The 11,445-nt window shown below is 40.9% G+C and overlaps 1 protein-coding gene across 1 annotated transcript in view; it reads right to left on the bottom strand.

Moving 5' to 3' along the window:
* Positions 1–493: 493 nt before the first annotated feature.
* The window catches only part of LOC306993196 (beta-1,4 N-acetylgalactosaminyltransferase 2-like), a 19,609-nt gene continuing 8,657 nt past the window's right edge, over positions 494–11,445 (bottom strand). Inside the window, exons 9-14 of the mRNA XM_079602813.1 lie at positions 7,935–7,948; positions 7,767–7,847; positions 7,536–7,679; positions 7,092–7,320; positions 1,328–1,521; positions 494–869 (exon numbers count right to left, since the gene is read on the bottom strand). Of these exons, the coding sequence (XP_079458939.1) occupies positions 1,340–1,521; positions 7,092–7,320; positions 7,536–7,679; positions 7,767–7,847; positions 7,935–7,948 (650 nt within the window). The 3' untranslated portion in view covers positions 494–869; positions 1,328–1,339. The remainder of the gene's footprint in view (positions 870–1,327; positions 1,522–7,091; positions 7,321–7,535; positions 7,680–7,766; positions 7,848–7,934; positions 7,949–11,445) is intronic.

Below are 11,445 nucleotides of genomic sequence, written 5' to 3'. Positions count from 1 at the left end.
TAATGGGCCACCATCGCTACAAGCTCCTTGCAGGCACTCAGACATGACTCACTCTGCATTTGTTATTGTGCAATATTATGAACACACTGTACTGTAAATGTGTTTTACTAACCTGCACTTTATTAGCTGAGGGCATGCATGATTTGTTAATACTGCTCATTGCTACTGTTGCAATTACTATATGGCAATCATTTAATAAATGTTGGAAATTGACATAATGGGAACTAATTATTTGAAGCCGTTTACACTTCCAAAACAAAGAAAGGGCAAATTGGTCAAAATGAATAAATCAGAGGACATTAACTAGTATTTTTTAAATTTATATGTAACCTATTTTAATTAAGTCTAATGTGTTGCTGATATTTTTTCTTTGATTGTACTCAATTTATTGGCTTTTTCTGAAAATGCTACTTAATTTGCATTTCAATGTATGCAAAAAGATTAAATTGTCCTTACTCAAATTATCAGTTAGTTCACTAAACTTGCAAAAAGTAGTTGGAAAATGTCTTAATTTTATTGAGTTAGATCCAAGTAACAGTTTTAACAGTGTAGTGTACACTTAAATAGGTTTGTAAGCAGTATAGATGAAAAAACCCTATGAATTACATTCCTAGAATAATAATAAAGATAGTTCAATAAAGAACTATAATTTTCATACTCATTATCCTGAGCTCATTACCCATTACCCTCATATACATTACAATATGCTCTTTAGAAGATCCAACTCGAATTACTTAAAGTAATATTGAAGGAAAAGTCAAAGTCAAAACCTGACAATTCAGCAACATACATGTGAACTCCTTCAATAGTGTTTAAAAAACATCCCGGATGCATGACGTCGAGTGAATGTTCAGAATCAGAGCTGGAATCTACACAAAGAACAAGATTGGATTTCAGTTTAACATGTTTTGATCACTATTCACTACATCATTTTAATTTTTTGTTACTTTGCTATTATTATAAAATGTAAAACATACAATAAGGTTCCATTTGTTAACATGAACTAACCATGAAAAATACTTCTAAAGCATTTATTTTTCTGAGATTATATTAAAATCAGAAATTATATCTGTTAATATTAGTTAATGGACCTGAACTAACAATAAACAGTTGTATTTTTACTTACTAACGTTAACAAAGATTATTATACTGTAACAAATGTATTGCTCAGTGTTAGTTAATATTAGTAAATGCATTAACTAACCTTAACTAATGGAACCTTATTGTAAAGTGACCAAAATAGTATGAACAGATGTGTCCACCTTTGGTAAAATAAAATAAAAATCGAATTAATGCTTAATAATGTGTAAGGAAAAGCATATTTCACCTGAAGAGTCCCTTAGTATTGCATGCATTTTAGATGATTCTTGAAGAAATGATGAGTCATTTTATTCTGTGAATCACTTTCGGGAGGATGCCTGAAGGAATGGTACTTGTTTGTGTGACTGTGTTTTTGGTGACCAATTCTGTGACCATTGCAGGTGACAACTAATAAATCTCCAAGTCCGTCAAGAAAGAATTCTGTATATATAAAAAATAAAATAAAACAGATTCTTGTTTTTTAAAACTAAAGTTTCTTTATTAGCATCGATGGTTCCATAAAGAACCTTCAACATTCATGTAACCTTTACATTCCACAGAAGGTTCGTTATAGTGGAAAATGGTTCTTTAGATTATTAAATAGTTCTTCACATGTAGAGAAAAAAAAAGTTTTTTTTAAGAAATGTTCACTGAGAGGTTCTTTGGGGAACCAAAAATAGTTCTCCTGTGGCATCACGGAGAAAACAACATTTATTTTTAAAGGTGTTGTTGATCACATGCAAATTATCTCAGCTGGTATGTCCATAAATACATGTCCATTCTCATTTAACATAAGATATGTACATTTCTTAGTCATAATCGGGTTTTGTTGTTGGTCAGTAAATCCAGATTACCTGCATTGTTTGTACTATGTCCATGTTTTAAATTGCCTATGACCTAAGCCATGATACAATTAAAGGGATAGTTTACACAAAAATTAAAATTCTGTCATTAATTACTCAACCTAATGTCGATCCAAACCCTTAAGACTTTTGTTCATCTTCGGAACACACATGAAGATCTTTTTGATGTAATCTGATAGATTTCAGTCCCTCCATTGACAGCTACGCAACTACCACTTTGAAGCTTCAAACTGTTCATAAAGAGATTGTAAAAATAATCCATTTGAATTGAGTGGTTTAGTCCAAATTTTCTTAAAGGGATACTTCAGGATATAGCATTAAGCTTTGTATCAGTAGAAAACCTGTAGTATTTTCAAATTACCGTTCTTCCCTCCCTCATATCTCCGAGACGAGAGATTTATGTATTTTTAGTCTGGAAAAAATCCTCGACAACGAAGGACATAATTCAAGGGGAGGCCTAAATATAAAAACTTTTCGAAAGGCCCTAAAAACATATATGGACCGTAACACATTAAAATCAGGGTATTTTGGACACAATATAATAAAATATATTAAACACAATTACACACTGTTCCCCTTCTCTCATTTTCTCAAAAAACACACACATAAAATAACACTTATTCTCTCTTAATTCAACCATATGCAAAGCATGCTGGGATCTAACAAGCACCACCCAGTTTCATGTAATCCAACACAAACGGATTAAGTAAACTTAAATTGTACATATATTTAAGCAGATTGAACACAATCAAATTAAAGGGATACGTCAGGATTTAGCATTAACCCTCTGGGGTCTAAGGTGTTTTTGGGGTCCTTGAGATGTTTTGACATGACCTGATATTTGTATTTTTTTTCAGTTGCTTATAAACATATTAATGGCAAAGGTGTAATTGCTCTCTATTTAGCACGAACATGGCTATCATAATATGTGAGCAACATGTATGTACATGTTTGCATTTTTGAGAGAATATTATTTAAGCGTGGTTATTCAAAAAACTCAAACTTAAATTGTCTGACATAAGACCACAAACGACCAACTTCACATATTCCCACAATACTTTTGACTAATGGATGTTGTCGGCTAAAGTGTTTACTTTAAAATGATCTGAAAATCATCCGGGCTAATCGTTCACATTAAACAAGAGATTGATTTAAATTTTGTAAGACACTTTTTGTTTGGAAAGGCAATATGCAGGTGGGCGTGAATGATCCAACAAGGTCATGAATAATGTCCTCATTCACACCTGAAGACAAAGACCTGCTAATGCTGCATACTAATGAGCAATTCATTGGTGTCACTGAGCCACAAGATAGAATGCAAAGACAACACACACACACACACACACACACACACACACACACACACACACACACACACACACACACACACACACACACACACACACACACACATATATATACATACACACACACACACACACACACACACACACATACATACATACATACATACATACATACATACATACATACACAGTCATGGCCAAAATTGTTGGCACCCCTGGTAAATATGATCAAAACTGGCTATAAAAAAAAAATCTGCATTGTTTATCCTTTTGATCTTTCATTCAAAAAATTGCCAAAATTCTAACCTTTCATTGAAGCAAGAGAATTGAAAGTGGGGCTAAATCATATTATGAAATAAATGTTTTTCTCCAAAACACGTTGGCCACAATTATTGGCACCCTTTTATTAAATACTTTTTGCAACCTCCTTTTGCCAAGATAACAGCTCTGAGTTTTCTCCTATAATGGTCAGATGAAACAAAAAAATAGCTTTTTTGGCAGCAAACACTTAAGATGGGTTTGGTGCACACAGGGATAAAAAAGTACCCCATGTGTAAAATGAAATGCTCTGCTGTATCTTTACTGCTGTGGGCCTAATTTTCTGCCAGAGGTCCTGGACATCTTGTTCAGATACATGGCATCATGGATTGGATCAAATACCAACAGATAAAAAATCGAAACCTAACAGCCGGGGCTAGAAATCTTATAACGGGCCATGTTTGGATCTTCCAACAGGACAGTGATCCAAAAACAAATATCAAAATCAAAACAAAAATGGGTCACTGAGCACAAAACCAAGATCTGCAATGGCCATCCCAGTCCCTGGCCTGAACCCTATAGAAGATGAGTGGGCTGAACTGAAGAGAAGAAGCACCAACATGGATCTGGGAATCTGCAGGATCTGGAGAGATTCTGTGTGGAGGAATGGTCTCTGATCTCTTGTCAGGTGTTCTCCAAACTCATCCGGCATTATAGGAGAAAACTCAGAGCTGTTATCTTGGCAAAAGGAGGTTGCAAAAAGTATTTAATAAAAGGGTGCCAATAATTGTGGCCAACGTGTTTTGGAGAAAAACATTTATTTCATAATATGATTTAGCCCCACTTTCAATCCTCTTGCATCAATGAAAGGTTAGAATTTTGGCAATTTTTTGAATGAAAGATCAAAAGGATAAACAATGCAGATTTATTTTTTACAGCCAGTTTTGATCATATTTACCAGGGGTGCCAACAATTTTGGCCATGACTGTAAATAACTACAGAATTGGTTCAGAGTTGGAAACATCTTGAAAAAAAGTGTATTTTTCCACAAACTGCAGTATGCTTGCAAATTGTATAATATCCAAGGTAAACATTTCTAGTAATTGTGCAGTTAATTCTCATTTGTATTTTCAGAAAGTTTTGGATGTAGGCTATCCTCTCCCCAAATTTGTCACTAATAAAACACAAAAATAATTTAAAGAAAAGGCATATATTGATCTTTTAAGATTTTGTTTGCACCTTGTAAATTAGGTTTTGATGTGGCAGTAAAAACTTTATAATCTATCCAAAACGAAATGTTGTCTTTCATATTTCGTCTGTAAAATATTGTCTTTTATAGGCTAATATATATTAGGGCATAAATGTTAATTTGAAGTTTAATATGTTGCTTATACAAAGACATTTTATTTCAACGTATTCAGTCGATTTTTACTCATCTCAGTAGGCAATATAGATAGTTTCATTCACACACAGACATGCGCGAGCTGTAGTAGCTAAACAACAACATGTCTGTGCCGTTCATTCATTCAAACACAGACGCGCAATTCAAATTTAAACAGTCTTTTGCGGTTTACAGACACCATTTCATATCGCCATTAGAACAAAGCACTTACTGATGATCTGCAGCTGGACCCGTTGTTCGGCTACTCCAGCACGTTTGAGGTAAAATTTCCAGGATTATCACGATATTATTATTCCTCACAGCGAGTGTGTTATCCAGCTGTTGTGGGCGTTGACTGGTTTGCATGTGTTGCTTCAGATCTGCGTCTGAATAGCGGCGCGCTCTCGATGAGCGTGTCACATTAGCAGAGTAATGAGATGCCAGAACGATAATGAGAACGGCTGATCTCTCGCTCTTTATATATAGATTACATAAACAGAGAATATTTCTTTTAGTTTTGAATTAGATTATTTAAAACTACACACTTAAATGATTATAGAGATATATAGCTCATGTCTGAGTGAATAGTATTCGCTGAGTTTTGTTTGAGTTTAGAGACGTGCTTCAGAAAAAAAGTTCACGGAGACGGAGAGGCAGAAAGCACTCCCTGTTTACTTTCTTTATTTTACAAAAGCACAATGTTTTATTTCAATTGTAAGTGGACACATAAAAAAGTAGACATTTAACACTTTTTTTTTCATATTTCTTAAGGCTGTATGACCAAAACTGACGGAGTATTTTAGGTCTATTTTGCTGCTATGTAAAAAAAAACGAGCAAAAGCGGGTTAAGCTTTGTATCAGTAGAAAGGCAGAATTATTTTCAAATTACCGTGCTTCACTCTCTCATATCCCCCTGAGATGAGATTTATGTATTTTTAGTCTGGAAAAAATTCTCATATGACGCAAAAAAATGACGCATGTGAGGATTTTTTGGCCCGAGGCTTAAAACTACAGCTAGTAGAAGGCGCTTTATCCACATGTTTTCAACCCGCCCATAGAGGGTGGATCTCGCTCACAGAATGTACAAACAGTGTCAGACATCTTTTATTTGGAAGCTAAGCTAACAGGCTCTTATTCTGTGGAGAAAGCTGAGTAGTATCGGTGACCATCCTCTTTTTCCCGGACATGTCCGGCCGTCGAGATCGTTCAAAATGTCCGGGATTCGGCTTTTGCTTTCTGCAGTCGCCATTCATTGTTTACATGCACACCTTTTGTTTCAATCTAACTGAATTCATTCCGATTGGTCAATCTAAATGTACTGTTTACATAAACGCTAAACAAGTGATGGGTTGATGTGCGTTTTACCATTGCGAAGAAAATTCCCGCTCCTCCGTGAGAGATACGAGACCAGTGCATGCGTCTCACAGGTGCCGCTCATGAGTAATCATGCCACCGGCCTCGCGTCGTTCCCCGCGGCCGTCAGTCTCGTCCTGCTCGCCACAGGAAACATAATGAATGATGACTGTAGAACGCAAAAGCCGAATCCTAGACATTTTGGGGCGGTCTCGAAAGCCGGGCAGACTCGTAACAGAGACTCACTAGTAGCCTAGCCTTGTTGTTTAACTGCACTCTCTTACTGGTAGGCGTTGCCTCGTAGGGCAGTGAAGCAAGTGCATCCTGGGAGTTGTTGTCTTTCATCCACATGAGCCACAAACACATTTTCTGGCTTTTCTCAGTCTAGAAGGCACCAAATTCAAAAATAATTTCACATTTCTACAACATAAATGACCCATTTTAAATACACATTCATCTTTACAGAGGTGAAGTATCCCTTTAAGAGACTCAATCACTTTATATGACGAACAGATTTAATTTAGTCTTTTATTCACATATAAACATTGATCAGTGAACATAAACTGAAGCTCAACCAAACCTACTTGACATGTGAGAACAAACCGCATTGGTTCTTGCTGAAGCTCAAACGTGCTGCTTAACACGAGAATGAACCTCATTGTTCTCACACTTGCATTTTTGGGTGAACTATCCCTTTAATCTCTAAAATATGTTGTAACTTATTGTCGAAACAAAGTTTCACTTTGCAGGTCTATCGGGAAATAATTAAACAACAGACCTCATCCAGAACGCATCGTGTAACTTAATTTGACGTGGATGTTTTCAATCAACAGTTTGAAGTCCACCTACCAGTGTGAGCCACTCTTTTGAGGAACGGGTCAAAGCCGACCCTTCGCACAGCATCCGTCCGGCCCAAGAAGTAGTTAACAACTCCATCCACGAAGAAGCAGCCGTCAAAACCTGGCAGAGGCGCGTGGTGGTTATGTTTGAACCGTGTGATACAGCCGCCTTCCTCGCTGCTCCCTTCCTCATATTCCAGCTTAAAGAAGAACTGATCTCCTTGTACCTCACCACCAACCTGATGGAGAGAGACGGAATGAATTAGCCTAACTACAAAAAAGATGACTGAAGTATTGTTCACAGAAAAAAAAAGAAAAAAAAAAAAAAAAAACTATTAGAAAACAGTTATTTAAACCTTTAAAACTTATTCCATAAAATTACTGTTTTTACTACTTTACTGTTTTTGTCTTTTATATTTATTTGAGGTCATCATGATATAATTGACATAATTACCACATCTAGTTCAGGAACGGCTTCCATAATGTTTACAAAGCTCTCAATACGCGTCTCATTAAGGAACACGAAGTCATCATCCACCCACAGGAAGTACTTAGTGGTGACCTGTGACACTGCCAGATTTCTGCCTGCAAACCAGCCCTGAAAGGCCAAACAATATATATAAACTTTTATACTTCAAGCAAATTACAATAACATAATTCAGTTTAAACAACCTGATGTTTGTACCTGTGCAGGGGGCATTACATAGTGTTCTATATTGTCACCGACCACCTTCTCTGGATTCAGACTGTCATCAGCAATGATGATCTTTATTTTGGGGTAGAGCCGACGAACACTATTGATGAGGACATTTAGTTCTTTATATCTCAAAAATGCTTTAATTAGTACAGTCACCTGGGAGTTTACGTCTACAGATAGAGAGAGAGAGAGAGAGAGAGAGAGAGAGAGAATTATGTGCCCATATTAGGTCAGTGTGGCGATTGTGTTCACATAATAAAGAATCTGTGATTATATCTGTCATTTGTTCAGAAGTATTGTTACTAGCTAGGTTTCCATCCAAAGGTGCAAATTGAACTGTGCAAAATTGGAATATTGCATAAAACATGTGCGATAAAGCACTGTTTTCATCTCATGTGTTCCAGATAACAAAATCGTCCCTTTCTGGGAAACGGGCACGAAAAAATCTGAAATAAAAATGGAAGTTGCTGCAATCAGGCCAGCTTGGAGCAGGTCGAGTCGAACCAGTTTATTGGTGCCGTGACCCGGATGGGATTGAGGTTTAGGGGGTGAGTGTATCGGATGTAGGCCAGTAAGAGCTGTGTGTGTAAACTAGAGGATGGATACCAGACCCGCCGGTAACGGACTGGCCGGGCCGGGTTCAGACTGATATTTTGAAATTATATTCGGGTTTGGGTTGGGCTCGGTCAGATCAGGATAAGGAATAAGGAATTGAACATTTTAAATTTAATTTTAAATTTAACAGCTTATTATGTAGGTAGCTAATGTGCCTGATGCTTTCACTTGATGCCAATGTTCGGTTTTGTGATTAAATTATATGTAAAATATTACCATAACATCTGTCATCCTGTTTGCGTAAATTTGTTTATGTAGCCGTGACAACGAAACGTGCATGTGCCTGTGTTAAGTGCATTTGTTGCTCCGTGTGCGCTGATGCGCTCATCCTGTTGACATTTCCGAATGGCTTCCTACAGTTGCTTAATAAAAGCGGGCTTTCCACACAAACAAACGTACATGTGTCATTATTATGAGAAAAAAATGGGATTTTAACTGTCGGTCTCGGGTCGGGCTCGGACATAAATATCTTTATGCCTGTCGGGCTCGGGTCGGGTTTGGTTACTGCTCTGTTGGACGCAGGCCGGGCTCAGACAGAAAAAAATCATCACGATCCGCAATCTAGTGTAAACCTCACTCCCCTGGCCTCAAGAGGCTGAATCCAGCTTGGAGCGGGTCGAGTAGAACCAGTTTATTGGTGCCGTGACCCGGATGGGATTGAGGTTTAGGGGTTGAGTGTACCGGATCTAGGCCAGTAAGAGATGTGTGTGTAAACCTCACTCCCCTGGACTCAAGGGGCGCTAGCGGCTGATGCTAGAGGCTGTGGTCTTTAGCGTTCTTGTAAGCGTCCACCTCCAATGACAGAGACTCTGGTTCGAATCCCACTCGGAGTGGGTCGAGTAGCACCGGCTACATTTGGTAAGTATGAGTTCTCTTACGAGAGTTCTCTCGTACTGCGTCGAAAGACGCTACGGGAAAGATTCTTTCTCGAGATATTGAAGCCAAAAAATGTATCTTTAATTTTGTATTAATGTAAAACGCTTTGCAGCAGCATACAGCCTTAGGCGGAACAGATTGCGCGCCTATTGGCTGCTCTGCGGCAAAAGCAGCAGCCTATGCGAGGCCTCTCATGACGCATGACCCAATTTGACCCAATCTGTCACGTCCCGCCAGAACGGGCGTGGCCTAGGCCTATAAATATCCGAGCATGGCTGTCATAGACTGATTTTCATCTCTTCAGCAAAGCACCCGCATCGCTGGATCCTGAGAAGAAGCCGCCACAGCCGTCGAGAAGCATCACTGCAGGACGTGCCTCTCAACTGAAGCTGCTGGTCGACATCTCGCCGCCTTCAGCCGCCGTTCCCTGCATCGCTATCCGGCGTGGAATTCTATATCATTTCAATAGTGTGTGTTTTGTGTGTGTGTTCGCCGACACATTTTTTCTCCCACACTAAAAGAGCTGAGCGTCTTTTTAAAGATGCCTCGCAACTGTGGCTTCCGCCCGCTGCAGTGCCGCGCCGTAAAAAGCGCCGTGCTCAGCGGAACACGGAACCTCACTCCACCACGAGGAGATCGCCGCTGCCACCGCCAGCTTCTCCACCCACTTCGCTGGACTCTCTGACCGACGGACAACGGCTGCTGTCTGCCGCTGCGTCCGTTATGGATGATGAGGGTGAAGCCGCGTCTGTGGAGGACGACTGCTGTTCTCTCCTCGCTTCGGGCAGCGATTGATGGGCGAGCTCTGTGGACCTCCCCGCCCCCGCCGCTTGTGAACGTCGAGGAGGAAAGGCCAGCATTGAAGCAGAGCTGATGCGTCTGCTCACGCAGGCCGTTGCGAGCCTCGGCCTCGAGTGGTCGGCGCCCGAGGAGCCCTCACGACCCGCGCCCTTTCTTCCTGAGCTTCACGAAGAAGTAGCGAAGTCCTGGAAAGCTCCTTTTTCAGCCAGGGTGCGTACTTCTGCCTCAGCAGCATTCTCCGTAGTGGACGGTGCTAGAGACACAGGATACCTCTGCTGGACGGCGGGCTGAGGTAGCGTTACCATCCAAAGCCTGCCGCACGTTGAACAGCTGCACTTATGCCGCCGCTGGACAAGCTGCGTCGGCATTGCACACGATGGCGGTGTTGCAGATTCACCAGGCCAACCTTCTCCGTAAACTCGACGAGGAAGGCCCGGAAGCGATCTGCGTGCCGGATTTACGGAGCACCACAGACCTCGCTCTTCGCGCCACAAAATCCCCTGCACATGCCATCGGGCGAATTATGGCCTCCGTCACCATGGCAGAGAGACATCTTTGGCTGACGCTCTCTGAGATGGCGGAGTCAGAGCACGCTGCGTTCCTCGATGCACTCCCATCTCGACTGCTGGCCTCTTTGGATCGTCCATCAAGGATTTCACGGATCAATCAGCCGAGGTACAGAAAACGTCGCAAGCCACGAGACACTTTCTGCCCAAGCGCTCCAGCTCTGCGACAGGTCGCCCTAAACAGCCTCCTGCTCGCACTCAGCAACGCTCCGCGCCCACCGCCGCGCCCCAGCAGCGACAGGCCCGAGACCCGAGACAGCGCTCTCGCTCAGCTGGACACCGCCCCCCGCCGCGCGGGCCTCGGCCAAAGATCGTAATCAAGCCCGAGGCCTCCGCGCCTTCCTAGGAAAACGACGTGTTCAAGTCCCGCTGCGGCCGGATTTCCACCAAAAATTTTCGCTCGCACAGTTCCAACACACGCGACCATGCCAGTGTATTCAGCAGTCAACAAACCGGCATCACGGCCCGTTTGCCTGATAAATCTGAAAAAGAGTCTATTTTCTGGTGTCCCGGCCACGGCCGATGATGTAATGTGTGTAACTGTAATGCCCACAACTCAGTGCCCATTCGTACACACAAGCACAGCCCTACATAATACAGGGCTTGCACACATAAAATCGACTCATGTCGATTGTGCATCACATGTAGTGAACATGCCCGCTATTCAGTGCCCAAAATCACTACACACTGCATGTCGCACGGTTTCTGTAAAACGAAACCAACGCACGGTCAGTCAGTTCTAATAGACAGTACTCCCAGTGCTATAAATGTGCCCGCTATTACGCACCCACATTTATTCCAAAACATGA

Source organism: Phoxinus phoxinus (genome assembly GCF_949152265.1).
Source record: "Phoxinus phoxinus genome assembly, chromosome: 25".
NCBI lineage: Eukaryota > Metazoa > Chordata > Actinopteri > Cypriniformes > Leuciscidae > Phoxinus > Phoxinus phoxinus.
Note: the sequence above shows the minus strand (reverse complement) of the source record. Positions and strands in the feature narration are given on the sequence as shown.